The sequence below is a fragment of the Tenrec ecaudatus genome, chromosome 1, assembly GCF_050624435.1.
Source record: "Tenrec ecaudatus isolate mTenEca1 chromosome 1, mTenEca1.hap1, whole genome shotgun sequence".
In the NCBI taxonomy this organism is placed as follows: Eukaryota; Metazoa; Chordata; class Mammalia; order Afrosoricida; family Tenrecidae; genus Tenrec; species Tenrec ecaudatus.
This window is the reverse complement of record NC_134530.1, coordinates 77,573,061-77,600,143: the sequence shown is the minus strand read 5'-3', so window position 1 is coordinate 77,600,143 and position 27,083 is coordinate 77,573,061. Positions and strand designations below refer to the sequence as shown.

General features: G+C 45.5%; 1 protein-coding gene and 1 pseudogene across 3 annotated transcripts in view; both read right to left on the bottom strand.

Annotated features, from left to right (window-relative positions):
* Nucleotides 1–3,568: 3,568 nt before the first annotated feature.
* ZFYVE9 (zinc finger FYVE-type containing 9) overlaps nucleotides 3,569–27,083 on the bottom strand; it is a 206,383-nt gene continuing 182,868 nt past the window's right edge. For all 3 annotated transcript variants that reach the window (XM_075555965.1, XM_075555982.1, XM_075555974.1), the window contains 6 exons: nucleotides 17,902–18,052; nucleotides 14,970–15,050; nucleotides 11,509–11,671; nucleotides 9,064–9,169; nucleotides 6,283–6,459; nucleotides 3,569–3,839 (listed from right to left, as the gene is read on the bottom strand). In XM_075555965.1, coding sequence (XP_075412080.1) covers nucleotides 3,678–3,839; nucleotides 6,283–6,459; nucleotides 9,064–9,169; nucleotides 11,509–11,671; nucleotides 14,970–15,050; nucleotides 17,902–18,052 — 840 coding nt within the window. In that variant the 3' untranslated portion in view covers nucleotides 3,569–3,677. The remainder of the gene's footprint in view (nucleotides 3,840–6,282; nucleotides 6,460–9,063; nucleotides 9,170–11,508; nucleotides 11,672–14,969; nucleotides 15,051–17,901; nucleotides 18,053–27,083) is intronic.
* On the bottom strand, nucleotides 18,771–20,837 carry LOC142428970 (large ribosomal subunit protein uL11m pseudogene; annotated as a pseudogene).

The following is a 27,083-nucleotide window of genomic DNA, read 5'->3' as shown; positions in this document are numbered from 1 at the left end:
TAGGGCTTCCTATGGATCCGTTCTGACACACATAATGGGTCTTACACGTGCTGAGGGTTTGTTTTCCAAATGCTGGTGCGTGAGCAGCCCCTGAAAGATACTGTCCCTTAAGGGCAACTGTGTTTTAGTGCCACTTGCCGCGGGGTCAAGGTCCAGCCCTGTGTCATGGATTCTTCCCATTGCTGGGCCTCAGTTTCTTAGGCTCTAAAGTGGGCATTGGCATGCCTGCTTGATTCTGGCTCTATATACAAACCCTACCCTAGCACCATTGTTAACCCAGACTAGCGTCACAGGCTCACTTGAGAAACAAAGTTCAGGGATGCTTGATGGTTCCTGGGAATGCACACCATATTCCCAGCAGATCCCTCTGTGACGAGAAGTAAGTCGAGGGGAAATTCAGAGCCCGCCATATACCCAGTTCTGGAGGTAGGACACTGGACACCATTATTCAGGAGTCCCTGTGGGAGGGAAGAGGCTGGTCCCTAACACTGGGGAGCACAGCAGGTGCTCACAAAGTGCTGATCAGAAATAGAAAAACTTAAAAGTGTTTACTAAAATTATCAGAGTAGCAATCCCATGCCTTTGGGTATAAGGATCTCTGTATCAGTCTTCAAGCTTACGTTTTAGACATTGCCTATTTAGAAATGTACTGTTTCAGACCACTCACTGTCCAACTCCACGGCCCTTTGAGTTTCTGAGACCTGGCGTTTCATGGTAGGTTACAGCCTCATTTTGCTCCTGCGGAACTGTTGGTGGGTTCAAACTGCTGGCCTGTGGTGAGCCCTTCAATGTCATTCTTAAAATTATACATCCTTTAAGAGCAACAACAAAAACCTGCACTATCCTGCACCGCTTTATGCCCACCCTGAAGGACACGCCACAACCGAGTGCACAGGGCCAGGGCGGTTCTTCAAGGGAGAGCTGGAAACCTGGCTGGTGAACAAATACAAATGACGTTAGTACTTGTTCAGCTGACTGGGTGGATGAATTTCTAAGAGACAGGCCCAGCTCATCGAGCACCAAACCAAGTCTTCAGACGGGGTTAGGACGGGGAGGCAGGGGAGGAACTCTATTTGGCACAAGTTGGATGTTGCGTGGAAAATTCCTGTTTGTGTTGGGATGGGCTGCTTGTTCCTGCCAGGCTGGGGGATTGGTGGTCCCCAAGCTTGGACTTCATAAGCTCACCCCACACCACCTACTCCCCATGAGAACTCCAAACACATCTGTGGGAAAGGCCAGGTCATGGTGCTCAGCAGTCACCAACAGCAAGGCCTGTGGAGAAGCAGCTTGGGTGTGACCCCAACCACAGGGAGAGGGCTGAACCTAGGTAGACACTCCCAGGGTCTCCGGAAAAAAGCTGCTGCCCTCAACTCGGTACCAGGCTGTTCCCCTGTGCATGGCAGCTCCAGAGCCTGACTGCCCCAGCTTCAGGGGCTCCACAGAAGTGCTTTTCAGTGGAGGGGCTGCCTCCAGCTTACACTGGGGTGACAAGGACAGAGAAGTGAGGTACCTTTGAAGACATTCTCTTCAAAGAGGTAAGGTCCATTTGGTCTGTCACCAATAAGAATTTTTAATGAAAACACCAGAGTATCACATGTGAGTTAACCTCTACTCACTAAGAAAACCAACACATCAACCAGGGAATCTTGGAGCAATGGCCGAATCCAGGTATAATGAACCTGCAACAACTTGTTAGGCCAGAAAGGGAAGTGCTCAAAAATGCCATGGGGACCCGTCACAGACACACACAGGCCAACGTGTGGGCGCTCCCACTGGCCAAGTCAACCCATCTGAGCACACAAATAATGCCTTAGGACCACAGCAAACCCAAGCCCACTTCCCTGTGAGCATTACCTCAAGGAACAGAAGAGAGAGGAAGAAAGGACTCTGCTGATTTCCAAGGGCAGCTGTGAAGGAAGGGGAGAGGAAGTAAGGGGACTGGAGAACTATGTTTACAACACAATCTCCTCCTCGTAAAAGGCCACTTCAAGCCATAAACAGCAAAAGGGAGATTTGCATGGGGAAGATAATTATATGGTCTGAAGTGTCTCCCACACTTGCTTATTAGCTGCTAAAGGGGGAAACTACAGTGGAGAAGTCAACACCAGGAACAGACAATCAAAATGTACTTCGTCCAGCAGCTGCGGCAGACGGGTATCAGTGACCGTGACCGCAAGTGATGAGGAGAGGACACAGCCTCACAGAGGCAGGTTCTGGCCAGGAATTCGAGTCCTGGTGGCACGGTGGTTAAAGCGCATGTTTAGAGAAGAGAATCAGGGATCATGACAATCACATCTGACCCTAGACCAGAAGCCTTCCTGGAGGGCAATGGGCTATGAAGGACATTACTGAACCACTGGCAAAACTGGAAGTGGGGTTAAAAAATCAATGCTAACTTCAGTAAAGTTGATAACCATTCTGTGGTCACACCAACCAAGCCCACTGCTATTCAGTTGCCAGGTCAGGACAGCGAGCTGAGCTGCCTGGGGGTTTCCAAGGCTGGGATCCACAGGAGTCAGCCGTACCTTTCTCCTGCAGGGCAGCTGGTGGCTTTAAACTGCCTGCCTTTCAGTTACCAGTTGAGCGCTTAATCACTGTTTTGTCTCTGGGGCTTCCTGGTTTCTCAGAGAATATCCTTATTCTTAGGAATTTAGCATTAAAGTTCTTAGGGGTAGAAGGCTATGATGTATGCCACTCACTCACAAGTGTCTCAAACAGTTTTGTGGAGAACACTGATCACGCAGATGCGGCAAAATGTTCAGATGTTAACAATAGGAGTAACTGAGTAAACTGTACACAGTGTTTTTTCTTGTAACTCTTGGATAGGATGCTTTAAAGCATGCTCTGGTAGACTGTAACTAAAAAGGCCCATGGACTCTGCCAGTTCTCACAGAAAGGTCCCATCTAATACCAGCCATTCCCTGGAGCAAATCTCCTGCCGTCCTGAAGTCACTCAGTTGTCCACGTGAACTTGACACCAGAAGCCCTTCCTTGGTCTAACCTGTTGCCATGGAGTTGATTCTGACTCCTACTGACCCTGTAGGAGAGAACTGCCCCTGGGGTTGCCAAGGGGTCAGCTCGAGGGGCGCAGATGGCGGCAGCTCCCCCTGCAGAGCGGCTGGGAGGCTGCAGACGCTCACCTGTCGAGGAGGAGGAGCAGCAGCAGACTCACTTCACACATCTGGGAAAAACCCAGAATGTGTGTCTTCTACATCATGAACAGCTATGATGTGTGGTGTGCTCCCTTTCAGACAACTCGACACAAAGAGTCCACAATGGATGCTTCATTGTTTTATTTCTCCTCTGCCCTCCCACCCCACCCCTGGTGATGGCTGCACCCATTGGAGCATTTCTGAGCACATGACCGTAAGGAAGTCTTTAAACAAGAGCGGACTTCTTGTCTAAAACAGTAACAGAAGGGGATTCACTGCAAAGATAGCATAACCATGGTGCAGTAATAGAAGCTGCCCAGATCCTCTTGGTGGACAATGCATAGAAGACTTAAATTATGGAATATTTGTCCCCCAACCACCCTTCCACCCCTGCCCCGAAGCCCCACTACCCCCCACCCCCCATTAATAGTGTTAACAAAAGCTTAATCATCCAGTTTTAAAGTGCAATGATTGGGGTATGACTTGCAGTTGCAACAGGTCTGCAGAGAAGACGGCGACGCCCGCCTATGCGATGTTCTCCAGCAGGTAGAAGACGAGCTCCATGACGACGGGGCCCTCGCTGAGCTGGCAGGCCCCGCCGTGGATCACGGGCACCAGGGCGCTGTCGAGGTCATTCATGTACTGCGAGGGCAGCGGCTGTCCATTGCTCCCCGCTTGGTAGCCAACCTATACCACGGGCGGGGGAGGGGGGGAGGTTACAGGCAAAGCAGACTGCTCTAGAAAGCTGAGGGCCAGGCAGGCGAAGCAGGGAAGTACAAATCCCTCCTTTGGCAGCAAATCCATATTCCTCCCTTCCCTGAATTGTCATTTATCATCCCCACTTCTTCATCCAGACCCTGTCTCTTGGGAGCTGTGAGACCTGGTCTAAGTCCCTCAGCCAAGCTAAGGTCTGAGTTGCTTGTGGGGGGAGGTCAGATGCTTACAGATATCCTCCCTGAAGACAGTCCCCAGGGAGTAGGCCCTACTCCCAGCTGTTAAGGACAATGGACAGGCCTGAGTCAGTCATTGATTTGGTTCCTGTAGGTGGACTTTATACCCTACTGATAATGGTTCCCCTGGAGATCCAGAGAACAGGTCAAAGTTAAGCTGCCATCCTAAATCTAGGATCCATCCATCTTGTCATATGCATACCCCCAATCTCTCCTCTTCCTATTGCGGGTATGCCCCTAGACCACCCCTTCCATTGCTGTGGTGCAGCCTAAAGTGCAACCCCTCCTGTGACGTATGTCTTTGCCTGTAATCAGTGAGCCTGCATACCCACAAAGGGATATAGCCCTGGGTTAGCAAGAGAGAGCCCGCACTCTCTCGGCAACTTCCTTGACCTCTCCGCGGCTCCCTCTCCTCCCGTTTCCCTTTCCCCTTGTCCTCCTTCCCTTCCCCCTCTCTCCGCGTGGACCACCAAGCAGGGCTGCGGTGAGCATTCTACCATGAAATGTGTCTGACTCCATTATTACAATACCTCTTTGATCTCTCATGCTCTCGATGACTTTTATATATCTCAACCGTACACTTGTGCTTACTGAAGCCGTTATTAGTGGTGGGGGACTGGCACCCCCAACTCATACCACAGTTTCTGAGGAGGGGGTGTAGTGTGAGTGTGTCAGGAATAACACCTGCAGGTTTGGTTATGGAGATGAAAGGGAGGAACACTAACTCTGGCTGTACAAACCCCTGCTGTAGGAGGAAATGGGCATTCTTCCATCCACCCAAGTCCCACTGTCCACAAACACAGGGCCCCTGACGACACCAGATGCACACATTTTGTACAGAGACGTTAGTTAACTGTAAGGTCATTCTCCGTCACGTTATCAGCACCATTCAGGAAAGGACCGTGACACTTCCTTTGTGTTAGCCTGCTATGACATGCTCAGTTCAGCACTGGGCAAGACAAAAAGCAGAAAATGAATACTTTTGACTGGTGGCCAAGCACGTCGCTTTTCCCCGTGCTCCTAGGCAGGGCTCCTCAGAAGCCCATCTCTCTTCAAAAGCATTTGGAACAGCTTGACCCGGCCAACTCAGACCCCCGGAGTGCCAAAACCACACACTAGAACCATTGGAAAAAGCACTCGCATGTCCGTTAAAAAATCCACAACTAGAGGAAGCGAGCAGCCCTAGGAGCAGCTTGGACTGGGTGACAGGTGGTCAGGTCACTTGGGTGGCACACCCACTTCGTAACGAGCTCAGCGCTAAGGGCTGGGAAGGATGGGCCTGGCTGTCAGTGAGTATCCAAGAAGGGCCCTGAGACGTGTCACCCAAACTCCCAAACCCACTGCCGCAGAGTGGGGTCCTGCTCCAGAGGGCACGTCCATCTGTTTGGAAGCTGACTGCCACAGCTTTCTTCCAAGAAGTGGGTGGGTTCAAACCACCAACCTTTTCAGTCAGCAGCAGAGCACTTAACTACTGGCCCACTGCACTCCTGGGGTATGCCACAGGCCTCTAAAATCCTAAAGAAATATCTAGAGGTTAGCGTGCTAAGTTGAGAGGAAGAGGCACTGGGGCAAGGTGTTTTGGAGGGAGACCCATGACAGCCCAAGGAACATCCACAGACATTTACTTTGGGGTAAGAACAAGCAAGGCAGCGTGGCTCGAGCTTCAAACAAGTGAGGAACTGGAAACCCAGGAGGAGGACACACAAGCTAACAGGAACATTCATCGGGAAAGAGCTTAAGTCCTACTCACTAACAGCACGGAAATGTTGAAGTAACGAAACACATAGCTGGTGACCAGCTGTGGAGATGTTGCTGGAAGCCTGCCCTGGGAGGGAGGACAGATTGGTACACTTCCCAAAGGGCGGGGCTGACGTGTCTCAAATGGCATAGGTCTTCATACACAGTCCCTTTTCCCTGCCCCTCCCTACAAGCCCCATCACTAATCAAACCAGCTCCTTGGATGAAATCCAGGTGAGGAAGCCAAGTTCAAATGGATTAGCATCTGATCAAGCAGCAGGTCAGTTACGATGAGAGAGAGGAACAGACTGCTATGTGTAGTCTGGTCTAGACATAGACCAGGCCAAGAGATGCAAGCTCTCCGGACTGGTGCAATAAATTTCATGACAGAATAGAGACATTGCTCAAGGCCAGCTTTAAAAGCCACACAAGACCCTACTTACCTGATCTGAGTCAAGGGTCACACGAAGTCCCAGCTTAGTCATTCCATCTTCCTTGAGAAGCTTCAGGTGGGGGCAGAGGGCGAGGCAAAAAGCCTTAGCAACATGCTCAGTCAATCTGCTGTGATCGGCAGGGTCACTTAGGCAATTGTGCTGGTCATCACTCTCCAGGAAAAACACCTGCTCCCCAAACAAAAGAGACTTTTTAGCCTTCTGCTGAGGGGATTCTGGAAGAAACAAGTGGATTCCTTTGCTGTGTCTGAACACAAGGAGCCTCTGCAAAGTGTAGTAAGACTCAATGAGGGGAAGTCTGGTGGCAGAGCGGGTTCTGATCTCCACAAGAAGACCCAGTGGACACAGGCCACTACAGTTCCCAGATGAAGGGAAGGAGGACCTTTTAAAGACAATACGGCATCTACAAAATGGTGGTGGCCACTTGCCTGACCCCTTAAAAGCTTTGGCTGTGATCAAAACGGTGCATTCTCCTCAAACAACCAGAAAAGGATACATCTAAAAGGCCATCTCAATATGTACATCATTTTCTTAGGGTCAAGAGCTTAAAATCTAAGAGAAAGTACTGACCCGACGTCTTCATCATCCAGACCCTGTTAAAGGGAAGCGACTTGCTGAAGTACACGGAACTGCTCAGAGGAAGAGCCAAACCCAGAACTGGAATCCTGTCTCTATCACGGACCAAGACTTTCCTGCCACAATTCCCCCCACCCCCCCCACCCCCGGCGCTTCTCTGGGCAGAGCTGAGCCTGCAGTGTGCACAGGCTAAAGTACAGCACTCTAGGAAGTGAGAGGCCTGAGGCTCATCACACAGGGCACGGATCCTCTGGAAAGTGGAAAGCATTTTAGGTTCTTGTAAAGAATGAGTGCTATACAAAGTAGAAAGGACGGACATATAACTACACGGTACTTATCAATACTAAACCCTAATTCCCACTCAATCAGGGCAAGTCGGCAGCCCTGGGCCTGACTGCCCTGAGTAGTGGCAGTAGAAATTGATGAAAGAGCTCTGGAGACCCAGCTTGGCTGGTAGTCAGCAAGAGGCCAGCCAGTCACAAAGTCACCTGACTGCTCTGACCCTGCAGAACTACTTGCATAATGGGATGTGTAAGCTGCCTACCTGCCAAGAGCACAAAAATGAGGGTACAAAGGTCAACCTTCTTTGTGACATTACAGAGTTTTACTCTCCACACAACTTAAAGCACACCATCAAAGGGACAATGATCACAAAGCAAGCAGTTAAAAATCACTCGGTTGCAAATGAAATCAAGTCTGATCTGAAGGAAGAGTCACTTGGAACCACTAAGCTGGAGGGCCTGGCTCGCCCCTCTGTGCTGCCAGGGACCAGCTGTTTCAACTTGGGTAAGTCACTTAACAGCAATGCCTCTGTGTCCTTGTGAATAAAAGCTCAAAGGCACACAATTAGAATTTGGGGGGGAAGTTTTGACTTTTTAGGCTGAAAGGAAGCCTAGGGATCCTATCATTCAATGCTTAGAACTCGTGAACATACGCCAAGTTCAAACAAAAAGGAGAGACCTAAGACCTACCAGGGACCACACAGTCAGAGCTCGTTTGTTGTATGAGGCTTTGCTTTGCTGCGTTCTGCAGAGATCTGTTTACACAGCAGAGGTTGTGGTCGCCAACCATGTGCAGCACTTCCACTCGTGTCGTCTTTCCGACAGCGTGCGCCCACTTTGTTTCTGTATCACATTTTGGGTATTCTCACAATAGTTCAAACTTTTCCTAATACGACCGCATACTTAATAACCACATTATATGGTAAATATAAATTACATATGCATTGGAAAACCAAAGAGTCTGTGTGACTTGCTTTAAAGTAAGCATGGGTTTGTTGAGGTGGTCTGGCATCAAAGCCACACTGGGGTCTGTCTGCATAAGACTTCCAGTTATGAACCAATCCTGGAGCTAACTCTATGATCTCTGTGTAACCTCACTGCCGATTCCAACTCATAGCCACACTATGAAACAGAGTAGAACTGCCCCTGTGGGTTTCTGACACTGCAAAGTTTTACAGCAGCAGAATGCCTCATCTTTCTCCCACAGTGAAGCGGGTGGTTTTGAATAGCTGACCTTGTAATTAACAGCTCAACATGTAACGCACTCCCTCAGCAGCGTAACAGATGCACACATCGCTGCCCCTCTGGTTCCCAGGTAACCCACCAGGATAGCTTCCCAGACTGTGCTGTAAGCGGAGTTCAAATGAAAGAGCAACCGAAAATAAGGGGTAAGGGCTTAGGAGTTGGTCAGATCTGTGTTTGAATCAGAACTTGGCCATTATATACTTACTTGCTTTGCAATCTTAAGCAAGTTATTTAGTCTCTGAGGCTGTTTGCTTTTGGGGACAATAGTTTTCTTTTTTTTCCCCCAACTCCCCCCAACCCTTTTCTTTTTTTGAAAAAAGGACCAATTGATCTCAAGAGTGTTCCAACAGTATGGCAGGGACGAGCACCAAACCTAACTGCAGCCCAGCTGGCCAGGCTTTCGGCAGAACACAGTGAGGAAGGTACGCCTCACTGGAGGACGCGTCCTTCTGGAAATCTCTAAAAGCTGGTCCGTACAAACGAGGCTGTACCAGCTGGCTGCAGGTTGCACGTGGAGGCAATTGATCCCTGGGAGCTAATTAGACCTCAAAGAGTTGGACCACAGGAGGTTCAGTCTTGCCCTCCCCAGAGTCGGCCCAAGATGTGGATCTTGGCCTGGTGGAAAGTTGTGCCCACAGTACATGAAGGAAGCCAGCTGTCCATTCCTTACCTCTGTCCATCTGATGACTTTTCCATTGGCTTTATACTCGGACCCATGGAATATCTTCACACTGGTGATGGACTCCATGGACTTCCCGTCTATGGGACTTATGACACTAAACAGAAGCAGAGGAAAGAGCTAGAAGCAGCTTGTGAAGCTAGAGAAGACATTTCCCTTATCAGTTTCTTGTAAATGACAGGCCTGCCTAATTACACGGGCTGTCTTGCTAACCCTATCTGAGTGACACATCACTGTAAGAAACAGCAATTGCACAGAAAACCACACAAACAGAGAGCTCAAGGGAAGGGTCTATGTGCTGAAACAGTTCAAAGTGCTCTTAGTGCAAAGAACCGTGCCTGATTTCAGTGGCTGCACTGGCACCTGCCGGGCTTGCGTTCCCATCTGCTCTGCTGCAGCACTAGCACTTTGCCCCTGCCCTGTCACAACACTCAGCACGTCGTCCTTTCACGGGCTTGCTTTGCTGGGCCTCTGCAGGGCAGGCCACATGACAAATCCCCCAGTACTGACCTGTGGCTTGGCACTCATCCACCCGTGTGCCATTTCCTCAGTACTGCCTACTGCTTGGCACTTGGGCAGCCAGCACAAGTTTGCTGATTAAAGGACTGAATTGAGCAAGCTTGTTCATTAGGACAGCGCTGGTATAAACGGGGAAGCACGTATCTGCATGGCCTCTCAAAACAAATGCCCTTCGCTGATAATCACTCCCAGATACTTGAATAGAAAAGTTACTGCCCCTTGAAATACTCTCAGTATAAATAAGTGGAGATACACACAAATATTCATTCTAATAAGGATACAAAGTATTTGGCACCAAGATTCCAGACTCTTCCCAATAATTTTCAAAACTGCTTTGGATTGGCTATGAATGGAAGGTCAAACTGAACTTTGATAATAAGCATTCACTTCATCCATTCAAAATAAAACTATGTCAACAGTGTAAGTTTAATTTCTAACTCAGTTGACAACATAAAAAAGGGAGTGTCCTTTAAGGGAGGATCCCCGACACTCAGGGACAAGCCACCTCGCCATCCAGTGAGGCAGGAATGTCACACACTGGGGCTCCCAAGACTCCCTGGGGGCATTTTTGTCCTGTTTTCTACTAGACTGCACTGGTACTTGCTTTGACAAAGGGCTTGTTGCCTGCACATCATAGCATTTGATTTTTAGATCTTCCTTTTTCTTTTTCGGTTCTACTAGCCATGTCTATTTCCAGTAGATTTTAAAAAAATGGAATTAAAATTTCCAATGAAGACTAGGAAGATAAAGGATCATTTGTAAGATTTGGTTCAATAACTTAAAAAAAAAGACAAAACTCTGGTATGCCATGTCCTGACACTCTGCCTCTCCCTCTATCGGGAGCGGCCCTCATCCACTGTCACATGTGATCTTCAGACTGAGCTCAAGCAGCATTTCACTCTAGACCCAGGCTATCTGGGATACTCCGATCACCCACAACAAGCTGCGTTGCCGCTACTGCACCCCATCTCATTATCCATCCCCATTTTCTGTGCCTTGGGGGCACATATTTTAACTGTCTGGAAACTAGACTGGACCACTTGTCAGAAAGGACTACAAGGAATTCGCCTCATAAGGATGGATGGGTGAATAAATGAGAAAACAATATAATGAAGTATAGTATAGTGATCCAATTAATCAATATGTTTAAAACACCTAGTTGACATATAAGAAACATACTGTTGGTCATGGTGGTATTGGAAACAGACTGGGGAGAGGGAAGGGAGGGAGGTAAGGTGGGAAACAAGGAAGCCAATGAGGAGGTCACTGCCATCACCCAGCCCTAGCGAGGGTGCACGCACGAGGACAGTGGCAGCAGAAGTGGCCACTATGACTCTGGGTGTATCTGCAGTTCAGCAAACAGGCCTCACTGCTGGGTGGGCTGTGGGCTATCAGGGAAAGAAAATGGTCAAAGGGGACTCCTGCGTTGTGGCTTGAACAAAGCTGCCTTATTCTGGGAAAGAATATAGAACCGAAGACCCGAGGAGGTGGTTTTGAGTGCTAACCCTGCCCTTTCCTAACGTTGTGCATCTGACAGCTTGGTTAGCCTTTTGGTGCTGTTTACGTATCTGTGAAATGGGATTAACAATGCTTGTCTGAAAGGCAATGAAACACCATTACCTAATGAAAAAACACCAGCAGAAAGTGCTGTAAAAGTCCTAAAGCCATCATTAATTGTTACTATAATCTCAATAACTCTTAAGTCTTTAGATAGAATGTTCTGTTTCATCAACCTCCTTTCTATCTTCCCATGAAAAATATGCATGGAAACTAAGCTAAGAAACCATAATTTTCAATGCATCCAAAGCAGTCCTTTCTATTAGACAGGGCTTGCAGTCATGGTACCAAACACCAGATACAACCCAGAGCCCAGCCCAACGTAGCCAAATGCCACAGGGCTCGGTGCACTGCTCGTACCCTTTGTTGACGTTCTTGTCGTCCTCCACCCACTGGATGTGGATGTGCTCCTGGGGGTCCTCAGCATCCACCTTCCCACAGGTGATGGTGAAGTCCTTCATCTCTCGCAGTGCCTGCCTCAAGGAGTCCATGTGCTCGGCGGTGATCTGGACCATGACGCCATCTGAGAATCAGCACCCAGTTAGCACAGGTGGAAACGACACAAGGCCAGCGAGAGGGGCAGATGAAACAGGGCACAGCACCCAGCACCTCACAAGTCCCTCTGAGGCTCAATGTGAACGTCCCCCAGCTCTCCACAGCTGGCAGGTTCAAAGAGGCTTTGTTCTTTGAGCTGAACCTGTTACTTCTTGAAAAGTACGGCCCGAGCAAATGCCAAAGAGGGGTCAGCTGTGCTAACAATGCTTCCCTGTGGAATTCACACCAGACACAACTAGGAGTCTCTCCTGGGACAGCACCACGGGAAAACATGCACACGGCCCACCGGTCACCGCCCTCTTTGGGACTCTCAGAACATTCTGTTCCTGTCTCTACTCTTGTGCTTACCCTGTGCGTACGTATGTGTTTCTTCACATCTCTGTTGCTCTCACTATTTGCTGTGAGTGTTTGGCACAGTGCATGCTCGGTAAATGCTTCTCAACTCAGTCATTGGCTAAACTACACTACGGGGCTTTGGAGTACATCCATTGACCGATGGGCGACCAGGCACACCGACCATACCTGTTTCATCAGGCCTACCACATAGTCAACAGATGGTAACTGTTTGTCGTTGCTAACTACCCATGTCAAAAGCAAACACTGAAACTGACGGTGGAAGCTGTCCCACGTCTAGCAATTAGCCTGTCGCAATGACACAAAATTCTGTCAGCTGAAAGGATTTCACACAGAACCTTACTAAGAGTTTCCTGCTAGGCAGTCAAGGGCTCTCCTGGCACACACACTGAAACACAAACCCCTAGAAATCACAGTACACACATCTTGTAACTTTCATGTAATGTGTGCCTTTTAACCCATTGTTTTTCATGTGTAAGGATATGTGTTGGTCAACCAATCATTTCAACAACCTTTAATCACCTTGTAATGATACAAATTCAACTACAGTCAGCATGGGTTGCCTGGAGATGAAGTAGTTGCTTTAGACCAACTGACCATTCAACTCCTCGATTGTGCTTATTACAAAGTCCTTATTAGTCTGTTTCTGCTTTGTAGTCAGAGTTGTGAAACTCCGTTATAGGAAACTATTTTGTTTGGATTGTATTCAGAGGTGCAAGAGCTCCCAATAAAATGATAATAAAATAAAAAAAGAAATTATTTTGCTCTTCACTCATTGTTTAATAAATTTACCAATAAAGACCCCAACTAATGCCAATAAATCATAGATTTATCTATGCATTTCAATTAACACAGTAGACACCAGGCCTCAGAAAAGGATGCTTTTAAAGAGGCCCTTGGACTATTCTAGACTAAAAACCTACCCCACCATGTGTGTTTTCCAAAAATGGCCACAGCACCTCCAATTTCACTTGCTTTTCTCAGCAACCTTCTATATCCCGTCAAGGAGTGGAATCTAACTCTGTCCCTCTTCAATGTAGACAGGCTTGTGGCGACTTCGAGCACCGGAGTCAAATGCCACTTCAGCTCTGTTGATGGAACACATGTACACGCAGCCCTGAGCCTCCCTCCATGTACGAAGTCTGCTGCTGGTTGGTTATAAGTGGCTGTGTCTTGCTAAGGAGTCTGTGGTGAGGGCCCCAGCCATTACTCCTAGTCTGAAACCATCTACGCCAGGCACGCATTCAGACGACCCTAGTTCCCAGCTATCAAGTAACCCTCAGCTTCCAAGGCTTCCCAGCTGAGAAGGGACATCATGGAGCAGGGACATCCCCCCAGCATTGCTCTGTCCTGGGCAGAGTTGGTGATCATTACGTTTTGTGGTAATTTGGTATGTTGTTACAAGAGTAAGAGCTGAAACAAAGGGCTCAAGTAGAAAGAAAATGGTTTGAAAAGGATGATGGCAACATATGTACAAATGTGCTTGACACAATGGATATATGGATTATAATAAAAGCTGCCAGAGGCCCAATAAAATTATTTTTTAATTATAAAATATTAATATGAAGAATGAAAAATAACTAGACTACAGTATGATGATGTACCTAAATGATTGAGAGAATGCTCACAGCCACACCAACAACTGTAAAACTTATCTTTTATATAGAAATCTGCCAAACAGTAAAGGCGTATTTAGTTAGGAAAAAAAAAGAGTGATCAGATGACAATACAATGAAGAATAGCTCAAAAAAGAGAAAACTAGTGTGTTCATTTCAATGGCCTTCCATTTACTGCAATGAACCCTTGTCAGGCTGTGAGCCCTGGCTAACTGTAGGAAGCATGTGGCAAGCATGGCCGCCCTGCACCCCCAGTGATAATCATGGCACATCCGCAGAGTGGTGAGGTCCGCTTACGTACCTTTTCTCCAGAGCTCTGAGACATTGCCATCACTAAGGGGGTCTTATGTGTGTGTGGACACCTCACTGCGTGACACTGCAGGAGGGGCTGTCTAAGTGTTTCTGTGTAGTGTTTTGGCAGATATTTATGATAGTTTAATTAAAAATCCATCTACTAGTTACAGCAACAAAAGCATTTTTCATAAAACCCGTCTACAGGTCTCAATATACCCACAAGGCTGAAACTCGATGCTAATTGGCTTTGGGAACTTCTCGCGCTCCTGTCAGAGCTGTCCTTATTGCCCAACTACAGTGGCTCTGCCAATCACTGCTGCTCCCTCACTGTTGATGGTGATTTGCAGTTGCTGATTTTGTAACACGTTCTGTTGTTTTAGTGAAAATACCGTAGTGATTGGTATTTGTGAGTCTCTTTCAGTAACTTTTTTTTGAGGACAGAAGAAGGAAAACATTTTTAAAAGGAAAGGGCTTCTTTCTACTTCATTATTACTAACATAAGTGAAAATGTTGTAATCCAATGTAGATTTTATAGATCAATTTTTATTAGTATTCATATAATGTAAGACATAATTACATTTAAGCAATTTACAGCTGTATTTATCACATATTATTCTGTGGTTAAAACTGATAATAAGCATTGCTAAGGATTCTGTATGGTCTGGTAATGGAGGGAGGTTCATGGGCGGTGGGTGGGGTCAGGGGTGGTGAGGGTGACATAAAAAGTTACTGCGTGACCACAACCCAGTGACACCACTGCTGCGACAGGCCATCTCTTAGGCATTACCTCACAGCATCTCTCCCATTTAACCCCTTCCTGAAGACCTAAGCCCCCCTCCTCCCGGCCATTTTGATTTACTGAAGGAGTGAGATGCTACTGAAGAGCTGACAGGGGTCAGATGTCAAGAGCACAACCAGCAAGGCTTCCCTTACACCCCTGGCCTTTCACCTGCGCAGTTAGGGTGGCACTGATGTTCATGCAGTAAGCAGCTCGTTCTTTACCTTCCACAATACTGGACTTGGCAAGGTATCCTGAAGAGGATTTCAGGGAACCGCTGAACACAAAGAAACTGGCACCGGTCACTACAAGAGCAATAGAAATGGTTTCATGAATATAGGTCACTGGCCAGGCCGCCCGTTTCACAGGATGGAGGGCCAGACTTGTGCTGATAGTGCAGTCCACATTCAGGAGGTCTGAACGCCAATGGTGAGCAAACAGAGGTCAAAAAGGGCCTCCCCTTTACCCTGCAATTCATAAACAACTAATCGTCCCAATGTTGATCAGAGTTTGAGGAATAAGGCTTTAAGATACATTCCTCTGTTTTGTCTTTTTCCCCTCATCCAATGCAGACTCTAAGAATCTCAGAGGGAAGAATACCTTAGTAGTCACTACACCCAGGACTGGTGAAAGGCAGCCACCTGGTCCACAGCTGGTTACCACAGCACAGAAGTATGCGTTGTCTGTAGCAGCTGACCTACTGCAGTGGCACATTTGAATAGTTGGTGACAAGGACCACGGGGCCTCCAAAGCCTAAAATATTATCTGGCCCTCTACAGGAAGTATGCCAATCCCTGATCTAATCAATTCGATCTAATCAATTCTTTTCCAGAGTTTTGTTTTATAGCAAACATATTTTGAAGATAGAGCTATGGTTGCTAACTATTTTACTTTTGTAAGTAGAGTTATTAAAACACACATCTATTTTAAAACTCCTATTATGACTATCTCTTAATAGAAAAGCTATATAATTACATTTATCTTTATGAAAACTTCTCTAACCTGTCTTTATTTTCCTGAATTCCTACAACATACACTGAGTGAATCCAACTGCCCATTTATCTGTCTCATAATGTTGTTTGTTTGTTTTTTCTTGAGAATTTGGTGTGGATTTACAGAGCAGACTGTGATTTTTGTATTCAACAATTTATCAAACTTCCTAATGGTTTGCCTGCTTCCATCATTTTTTGTCCATCTCCCTCTTGTTGGATATTATCCAACACCTGTTAACACCTGTTTACTCTCCTAGGCTATGATTATATAATATCTCTCATATGCAGCCTTGGTCAGGATTTCTAGCAGCACCTTAATGTTAAGAGTGTGTTCTCAAGCTGAGCCTAAGTCTGCGTGGGTCAGACCATTGTTGCAACTTCTGGTCTTTTGTAGTTAAAGAGCAGTTGAATGTTATTTCTCTATTAATAGATAATTTGGAACAAGAGATAGCCATTGCCTCTGTCGTCCAATCAATACTTTCCTAGTTTACAAAATTACAATTTATAAAGAAGTCTTCCTGTGACCCAAATGCCAAACTTCTTACAGGTTTTTAATTAACTTCTGGAGGCCCTCCTAGTTTTACCAAGTACAAATGATATACAGACTTCCACCAATGTTTTAGATATGACTTCACTAAAGCACTGTAAGCATATCACCTCTCTTATTTTGAAATACCCCCTTTATGTTTCATCCAACAATTGATTTTAAGAACATTTGAAACAGAGATTTATACTGTGCCTCCTAGAGAAATGTTTCCCAAAGCATGTTAACATAAGGTGATCCCAGGAGAGAGAAGCTGAACCTTGGGAAGAGGAATTTAACACTGAGCTCCTCCTGGATGTGTATCACAGATCAGTTTGATAAAGACCCCGAAGAGTCCTTAAACAATAAACCACTGTAAACTTGTTTAGTCAGGGTTTCTCAATTCTAATTTATTAAGCAAGGCTCTTATTTACGTAAAGTTTTCTTTCCTTTTTATTTTTTAATAACCCATTTTAGGAAAGGTCACTTAAAGAGAGTAGTTTCAGTTCTAAGGTGGATCTGACTCATGCAGGGGCTGTTAGAATGCAAATCGCAATCAAGCACACCTGGGGAATATGGCGACTCCATTTCTAACATCTCCTCCTAAGCGATGAGGCCACATCCAACCCACAGGCTTTCTGAGACACTCTTGTCAGTCTATTAGTGAACATCCTTGTATATGGTCACTCAACAAGCTCCAATGCGGCCTAAGTAATTCTCTCTACATGGGCCCGTCTCTTATCCCAAGGCAGCATTTTCAAAACATTTCCCACAATAACAGGAGAGGTATTGTGGTAGTTACATAATTTCACAACAACTTGAAGGGTGGGGATGGAGTCTAGACTGTCAATTAGGTCACAGCCTGATGGTGCCTCCTTCTGGATATGACCTCCCCATAAGGAGGGTCCTGGGAACATCGCCTCTCTTTCCCTAGTGATCGGACTAGCTTGCTGCCTGATTTAGTTGCTCTGCCTTCCAGTGTGCCGTGCTACCTGTGGACCAAGGTAACCCATGGACTGCATCACTGTGCTGTGCTGTTCCACACTGCGGTGTCATGTCTGCTGCCTGCAGTCCAACTCCACTCGTCTTGCCACCACTCTAGATGCCGCACCACCTGCCAGCCACTTCACACTGCTACACCCACACTGTGATGCTTCACCACTACCTGCTTCACTGCTCTGCCCTACTGGCCTCTGCTACGCCGTGACATCTCATCTTTCTTCTGTCTGCTTCCCTGGCCTTGGGCCAGTGGCTGGTGAGAGTTGGAAGTTCCTGCAGTATATTAACCATCCCATGAAAGCGAGTTGGACTGCACTCTCTGTACAGCTGTGTGGACTAATTTGCTGTTGCATCCTTTTTCACTATATAAATACATATATAAACATATACATATTTATATTTATATTAAATGAATAAAGCCATAAGTGTCCCGGTTTTGTTTCTCCAGAGAACCCTGTCTAACACGGGTATCATATGCTACTATGAGTCTGGCTACTTGGGGAGTCACTATGATCCTGACTCACATGTCCAGACAGGTTAACTAGCTTGTATGTGAATGTGACAGGTGGGGAGCTGAACATCCAACTCTCCAAATCCAGCATGAACCCCATCACATAGTTGCAAACCAGCTCCAGTACGCACCCTTTCTGGGCTGATTGTGAATACTGATGGCCTGGGTCTGGTAGTTTCCATCATCATTCTGTACACAGACAAGATGGGAGTCTGCCTTCTCATTGAAGCAGGCACCTCCGGCCAGGACATGCTCATTAGACTTGTTCATGGCTTTCATCATCTGCAACCAAAGAAAAGGATTAAACTTAATCTGCCAAGAAAGGTGTTCTTCTATCTGGCATGCTGCAACTGCATTACCTTCTCAAAGACAAAATTAACAACATAATGTTACTTAAAGTGGCAACCAAAGAGGTAACCAAACTCACTGCCATGAAGTCGATTCTGATTCACAGTGACCATAGAGGCAGAGGAGACTTGCCTTGTGGGTTTTTGAGGCTATCAGACTTTAGAGGAGTGGTAAAGTGGCAAAGCAAATAATGAAAAAGTGACAAGTCATTATCCCCAGTAGTGAGCGTGGGGACAATCAACATCTACCCCAATTCCCCGGATAGGTTATAAATGGAGGATGGCCACATCATCATATAACTGCCAAACCACTGAGAATCAAGGTCCAGCCAAATTGACACATATATAAAATCATCACAACCTGTTTTACTCTTTCTTCTTACACCTTAGCGTTCAATACTTATACACGTATGTTGTTAATGAAATATTGTCATAAATGTGAAATGCTGGATAATGAGATTGTTGAGAAGTGAAGAGCAGCTGTAGACAAATTCAGAAAAAGTCCCATATTTAAATGCATCTATATTTTCCCACCCATATACAAAACAGCAAGGTCTTTCTGCTAGAACTATATGAACTACATTGCTTCTTAGTTTCACTAAGTTTGGTATACTCAATTAAATCAATTAATATTTTGTCTTTTTTTAAAAACCAAATGTTTTAAGATGGTAATTCTGGATCTAAGCAGAAAAAAAAAGGTCACAGAATCATGTTTATATTATCTTAATACTAAACTCTGACCTCTCCTTGAAACAGGCATAAGAGATAATATGGTGTGTGTGTGTGTGTGATAAAGGACATTTATTTAGGTATGTCCCTTGAGCCATCCATAGGTGAAGAAATGCATATTTAAAGCCAGGGAATGAGGTTGAGACGCCCCCTCCCTCCTGACCCTTTCCTTCAGTCCCCTGCCCAGTGGCTCACTGCCAAATCCGGGGCCTTGAAGGGCAGGGGTCACTTCTTGGCAGCTTCTGCCTGGGCTGCAAGTCTGCCTCTTTCTGAGCAGCCAGGAACACAGCTCGCTCCTCTGAACTGAGGTCTTTCACCACTCAGATAGATGCCCAGAGAGCTATCAGACCAATGATGGAACGCATAATGGAGGGGAGGGGTACATACTGTAGGGGGAAGGCATCATCCCGAGCTTTGACTCAGGTAATCTCATATATGTGCTTCAAGGTCACCAGGCCCGCCACCTCTGTGCCTTTATTCTGGGTCCCCTTCTCATTCCCAGCAGCTGTCTTCAGAAAGTAGGAAAGTGGGCTGGCCAACCTGGAATTCAACTGTGCTGTCAGGCTTCACAAAAATATTTGCCGGCAGAGGAATGCCTTCTTTGATGTCTTTCTTCTTCTCATTGAACTCCTTGCAGAACTGGTTGATGGAAACGCCTCAATAACCCAGGATGAGGCCTAGTGAGGGCCTAGCTATGGGCTGGCCTGCCTGTACAATGGTGGGATCACGCCGCGTAGACTGGCTTCACTTCCACATGGTGTGGGGTGGCTGTCCTCAATTCAACTCATAGAAGAAGGAGGAGCACCCCTCTGAGCACTACCATCTTGGATCAGAGGTCCTGTTTTCTCTTTATGTCACTCCATTTATATAACTTTCTGTTCTAATTCTTTCAAATGGCTTGAATCCTTTGACAATCTAATCTAAAACTATTATTTTATTTTCTTCTTCCTCCTTGGTTGCAAACTAGAGTACCTTTCAAATTCCTTCAGACTTTTAAGACATCATCATCACCTCCTGTCTATACATTTCAACACAGTACAATATCACAAAGACACGTGCAAGCTCGTTAGATACCTCTCTAGCTGAGCTGTGCCAACCTCACTAATCTAAATCACTTCTATTGGGGATTTGAAAGGTTACTTTTAAGTAAGTCTTCTGCAAGCAGGATGAGCCAGCTAAAGATTCCTGCTTAGCAAATCAACTGAGAGACTGATTTAGGTTCTCATTTGCAATTTATATTTGAATCACATGAAAGACACTGAGATGATCACATCACATGTTGCAATTTTACAGAACATTAAATCCATCATTCTTCCAAATCATTAGGCTGAAGTGGTTTCTAATTTTGTCTACACTAAGGAGATTAAGAAAGGTTTTCAATTCAGACATTCAGAATAAATTAACTGGTCTCTAAGGAAATCATTGCCCTGGACATCAATTCCAAGCCCAATGAGATAAACTACAAATTACTTAGGTGATAAATGAATGGAACTTCCTCTCTTTAAAAAATAATAAGCATTTACAGCAACAGGAGGCTTTCCCAAATATTTAAGTGACATAAAGCAAAAAGCAAGCCAGCCTACTGCCATTAAGTTGATTCCCATTCATTAGGACCCTAGAGGACAGAATCAAACTGCCCCTTTGGGTTTCTCAGTCTCTGAATCTTTACAGGAACAGCCAGTCTCCTCGTGCTCCTCTGGGGCGGCCGGTGGGTTCCAACCGCAGAGATTAAGGTCAATGACCCGATAGGTAACCCGCTTTATCCCCAGAGCTCCTCCCGTGGCCACAAAATCAACTTATACTCTGCACACGATGCTATAAATACTTGCCACTCCACTGCAGCTATGCTCTTCCTCTGCTCTGTCAGCTCGAATTCTCTTAACACCTCTTGCATCGACCGCTACCTATCATCAGAGTTCAAGACCCGCTCACCTTTTCTTTAGACACTCAGTCTCTATCTGCTCCAAATCTTTTCCACACACACTTTCCATATTGACCAAAGCAAAGTTCCAACTCACTACAGCACCAGGGCTCCATAGATAAGTTATCTAATGAAGTAAATTTAAGTGACGTAATTTGATAGACATCTATCCAGCTTTAGGTAGGAAGAGCTACTGCAGAGGTGCAGAGAGTCTATGAAAATGAACCACTGCACAAGGGATGTAGTGAAGAATGAAACATATGCTCATTTCTCTTAAGGAAGAGGGAAGTGATTTCTGCTCACCTGCTGTGGCTGTTCAGTTAAGTGCAGCGAGGGAAATGGAGGGTATGCATCCTGCCTGGGGAGGAAGAAGTCTGGGAAGGTTCCTTCAGTCTAAGACGTTTGCATTGACTTTGAGATCAGGTACCAAAAAGAAATGATGAATAAAGGGCGCCACACAAGCAAAGACAGAGAAATAGAACTGTGAAGTGAACACTGAGCAGAAGACTGGAGGAACAAGTAAAAACACACTTTCCCAAGATTTATGGGGAAGAGATACATAGGAATCCGCTAGGTAATCTGGAGTGAACTCGTACAGTACGGCTCGAACCGATCTTCCAGCTCTATAGGGCTACGAGCTCTCGTTCATTCCCTTAGCAAATGGTGCTTGGTTTAATCATTAGTGAATAAAACAGATTCCTGTCTAACAAAGCTTATATTTTTATGCAAGTAAGAAGTCAGTAAACAAAATAAATTAATGAAATACATAAAATGTGAGCTATTAAATCCTATCCAGAAGAGAGAGCTTGGAAAAAGGGCTGGGACTACAAGCAGGTACAACCTCAGATGGGATGGTCTCTGGGGCTTACAGAAAAAGTGCAGGAAAGGTCAGGGGAAGCTAAAGCAGCGTGTGGTGGTACACCTAGCAGGGTAAGGGGCACGAAGGATTACAATGTGGTGGGAACTCGAAGACAAAAGAGGAGGCGGTGTCAAAAAGGAAGGTCCCAGGGCAGGTATTACTTCATCTGAGTCACGATGGTCTTCTCTACTCGCCGACGGCAGCTTTCCTCTTATTCGGAGGGCCTTCTGACTCTCTCTCTGACAATGTTCTGCTCCTATTCACGAGGTCTGCAGTATTCGGTGTGTGTTGATGCTATCCATAAGGTTTTCAGTGTTTACTTCCTCAGCGTCAGGCAGCCTATTCCTTCTCTAGCATCTGTCATTGGTCTGGAAGCTCTGCTGAAACCTGTCCACTTTGGGTGACCCTGCGGGCATTTGAAATACCAGTGGCCTAGCTTCCAGCAGCACAACAGCACACAAGCCCCCACAGTACAACACACTGACAGATGAGTGGTGGTATTTGGGAAGGTAGAGCCAGAATAATTTCTTGATGGAATGGATGTTGGCTATCAAAGATGATCTAAAATTAACTCCAAAGTTTTGGACCTGGTAAATGTAAAGGATGGAACTGCCATTAATACAGTGAAATCTGCACATAGGTCAGGTTGAGGAAAGAGCAGGAGGTCAGAGTTTGACTTGCTAAATTTGAGATGCATATGAAAGTGGAAATGTTAAGTACACAGTGAGAGATTTTAGTGTACAAAACAGAGAATCATGCTGAAGGCACGCAGGAGAAATCAGCACAGCAGTACTACTTCTGTCCTTAAGACTAGATCAAATTGTTAAGGAAATGGGTGAGACAAAGATTTACAAAGCCTGAGCCCTAGGATTTTCGCCAAAATGGGCAAGAAAAGGGATCACAAGAAATGTAGAAGTTCTGATGTGGGAGATAGGGGATGTCCTAGGGAACTGAGGGCTGCTTGTGGTGCTTGATATAAATGAGGCTGGAGCCAAAGGTCTAAGGTGGCAAAAAGGCTGTGGAAGCTGGGGGATCAGGAGAGCTAGGGGTTTGACCTGACGCAGAGCTCACTCCTGTCCAGCACCTGTGGAGACATGGGAAGGGAGTCTTGTTCTTGGCATGAGGGTCTGCAGCTCCCTGCTCTTGCGGCTGGTGTAGACACAGAGGCCTACAGTGGATACGCTTTTGAGTTTATATGTAATGTTAGATAGCCCTCTGTGTTTAAAACTTAGAATAGCCACACTAGTAATCACTGGAACATCACCAGTCTCTTTCTCTCTACTCCATCAACTCCTTTTACTCCACTGAAAGAAAAGAACTGTCAGCTTCTTCTCCCCTAAAAGAGAAACGTATTCCCTGAAGGCCAGAAAGGGACTGCTCCTGCAGTGCTAGCATAAACTCTCCTAAGGAGCTTGTACAGCTCTGCACTTCTCTAGAGTACGTGCAGCTTTGAATTAAAGCAAACGAAAACTCCTCTTTCACAATCTTAGCGTGAGAGAGGATTTCAAGAGGCCAGTCTATCTTTCAGACTGAAGTGCACAAGATAGAGAATGACAGAAACATGCCATTTCACAGACTTCACGACCCTATTCTTAATCTCTCATGTTAGGAGTAAAAGCAGGAAACCTTATTCCTTTTCACATGACACTGACATCGGGCTAACATTTTTGCATTATTTCTCTCCAAACCACATTTCTTGCCATCAAGTCGAGAGCAACTCTATAGCAACTGTAGGACTGCTTCTGAGTTTCCAAGACTGTGCATTTTTATTGGAGTAGAAAGCCTAGCTTTTCTCCCACATGATTTCGAACTGTCCATCTTGGGATGAGCAGCCCAATGCCTAACTCTGTGCTACTTGAGTTCCTTTACTTCCTTAGTGACCTGATAAAAGTTGAAAAGAATCCTACATTACTTAAAAAATAACAATTGCTTTATTTTTAATAGTTTTATTGAAAAGAATGAACTGCACACATTTTAAGGGGATCACTGGATGAACGCTGACATGTGTACATACCCATGAAAACAGCCCTTGCGACAATCTGAGCCCCTCTCTTCCTACCTACTTCTCCAACCTATGGTTACTTCCACTTTTATCTTATCTCTTCTTCTAGAAGTTTTCTACTTCTGACTCATTTAAGTCTATGAACCATTTTTGATTCATTTTTACACATGCTATAAATTAAAAACAAAAGTTCCTTTTTTAACCTTTGGCTGTTTAATTATTAAAAACAGCAACAAATCCACCTCGTTTCCCTCGAGATGGACAGGGGAGGACTGTTTCTGTACGATTCTGAGTCTGTGACTTTACAGGGATAGACAGCTGCATCTTATATGCTGACCTTGCAATGAGAAGCCCAATACAGAATCTACTTTACCAGATGGGCCCCTAGCAATGCCACTGTTGTTGAAAAGAGTGTTTATCTCTCTTATGGAATTGCCTTGCACCTTTAAAGAAAATCAACTGACCACATACGTGGGCTCATTTCTCAAGAATATGTTCTATTCCATTGATTATAGTCAAGATAGTCCAGTATACACTCTCTTGACTATCTTTAAAGTAAGTCTTAAAATCAGACAATGATAGTCCTTAATGAGTTCTTAGTCTAGGTTTTTTGTAATGATACAGAAATTTTAGAATGAGCTTTTCAATTTCTACCCCCAAAAAAACATCTTCCACAATTTTGACTGGAATTGTGTTAAATCTATAAAACACTTAGTGAAGAAATCTTACTAAGTCTTCTGATCAATAAACATAGACTATCTCTCCACTTGTACTTGAATCTTTAATTTCTCTTAGCAATGATTGGTAGTTCTCAGTGTATAAACTAGAAAAGCTCACTGCCATTGCGTCCATGCTAACTCCTGCAAACTTGTAAGACAGGGTAGAAATGTCTCTGTGGGTTTCTGAGACTGTAACTCTTTACAGGAGTAGAAAGCCCTGTCTTTCTCCCACAGAGTGGCTGGTGGTTTCAATAATCACCTTGTGGTTAGCAGACCAACACGTAACCACTGTGCTGCCAGGGAACCTCACTATCTAGGTATTGCAAATCTTTGGCCAAATTTATCACTAAGTAGGTTACATGCGCACGCGCGCGCACACACACACACACACACACACACAGACACGGTGAGGTGAAGGTTTACAGAGTAAATAATTAGTTGTAAATTCTACAATTCATACACATTTTGTTTCAGCTCATTCACTGTAATCCCTTCAATGTAACAGCGCTTACTCTTTTCCTCTATTCTCCTTTTACATTTCTCATTCTTTCCTAACCTTCTGAACTTTGTTCTTGGGTGAATACTGCCCTTTGGATAAAAGGTTGATGATACTAGGGTACATGCAATCCACCGGGGTCCTGTGCCCCTTACGGACATGCCTACTGTTTGGCTGAAATCTGAGGCACACAGGTGAAGTCAGTTCCACAGCTGAAGGGCGACTAAGGGCTACAGTCTTGAGGGTAGCATCAGACAGTATCAGACGATGGTCTTTTTATGAGTTTTCTTCATGTTTTTCTTTAACTCTATCCAGAACTTTCCAATAAGATCCTTCTCAGAGCAGTTGGTAGTGCAGGTGGGCAGCACCGAGTTCTTCTGGTCTCAGGGTTGTGGAGACTGATGTTTGTGTGCTCCATTAGTCCACTGAACTAATTCTTGCCATATAACTTCCAATTTTTGTCACTCTTCTTTCCTCTGGACATGAAAGAAGATTATTTGTACTTGAGTTGGCTATTTATAAACTTTTATGATTCCAGTTGAAACCACGTAAGATGTAGAACACTATTTTTTATATCATTTTATTGGGGGCTCATACGCTTATCACAATCCATACATACGCAACGGTAAAAAGAACATTTGTACATTCATTGCCCTCGTCATTCTCAAAACATTTGCTCCCCACCTAAGCCCCTGGCATCAGCTCATTATTTCCCCTCCCTCCTAGCTCCCCCTTCCCTCATGAACCCTTGATAATTTATAAATTATTATTTCATCATATCTTGCATTGTCTGACATCTTCCTTCACCCACTTTTCTGTTGTCCGCCCTCCAGGGAGGAGGTTATATGTAGATCCTTGTAGTCGGTTCCCTCTTTCCAACCCACCTTCCCAGTATCGCCATTCACACCACTGGTCCTGAAGGGATCATCCGCCCTGGATTCTCTGTGTTTCCAGTTCCTATTTGTACCAGTGTACATCTCTGGTCTAGTCAGATTTGTAAGGCAGAACTGGGATCATGAGAGTGGGGGAGGACGAAGCATTTAGGAATTAGAGGAGAGTTGTATGTTTCATGGTTGCTACATCATATCCTGACTGGCTCATCTCCTCCCCGAGCCCCTTCTGTAAGGGGATGTCCAGTGGCCTACAAGTGGGCTTGGGGTGTCCACTCCTCACTCCCCCACTCCTCATTCACTATATAATTTTTGTTGTTCTGATGATGCCTGATATCTGATCCCTTCGACACCTCGTGATCACACAGGCTGGTGGGCTGCTTCCATGTGGGTTTTATTGCTTCTGAGCTAGATGGACACTCGTTTACCTTCAAGCCTTTAAGACCCCAGATGCTATATCTTTTGATAGACGAGCACCATCATCTTTCTTCACCACATTTGTTATACACCCATTTGTCTTCAACGATCGTATCAGGGAGGTGAGCACACAATTACATGATTTTTTGTTCTTTGATGCCTGATAACTCATCCCTTCAGCACTTCATAATTGCACAGGCTGGTGTGCTTCTTCCAAGTGGGCTTTGTTGCTTCTGAGCTAGATGGCCGCTTGTTTACCTTCAAGCCTTTGAGACCCCAGATGCTATATCTTTTGAAAGACAAGCACCATCTGCTTTCTTCACAACATTTGCTTATTCACCCACTCTGTCTTCAGCGGTTGTGTCAGGAAGGTGAGCATCAGAGAATGCCAATAGAAGAAAGTATTCTTGCACTGCGGGAGTACTTGAGTGGAGGCCCAATGTCCTTCTGCTACCTTAATGCTAAACCTATAAATATATGCACATAGCTCTATTCCCCCATCCATATATATACATATATATTTGCATATATACATGGCTTTATTTAGACCTCTATACATGCCCTTTGCTTCCTAGCTCTTTCCTCTATTTGCTTTGACTTTCCTCTTGTCCCACTATCATGCTCAGCCTTCATTTTAGCTTCAGTAATTCCTCTCGGTTACATTACCCTTGGTCACGCCCTACCAGGCCTCCTACACCCTCCTTACCACCGATTTGGATCACTTATTGGTCCCTTGTCCCTGGGTTTGTTAACACCACTACCTTTCCCCCCACCTCTCCCTCTCCCATGTCCCCCTGGAACGGTCAGTCCCGTTGTTTTCTCCTCCAGATTGTTCCTCCAGACTATCTTATTTAGACAGACCTGCAGAGATAATAACATGCACAAAAACAAGACAGCAAAACCAAGCAACAATATACAATAAAACAACAACAA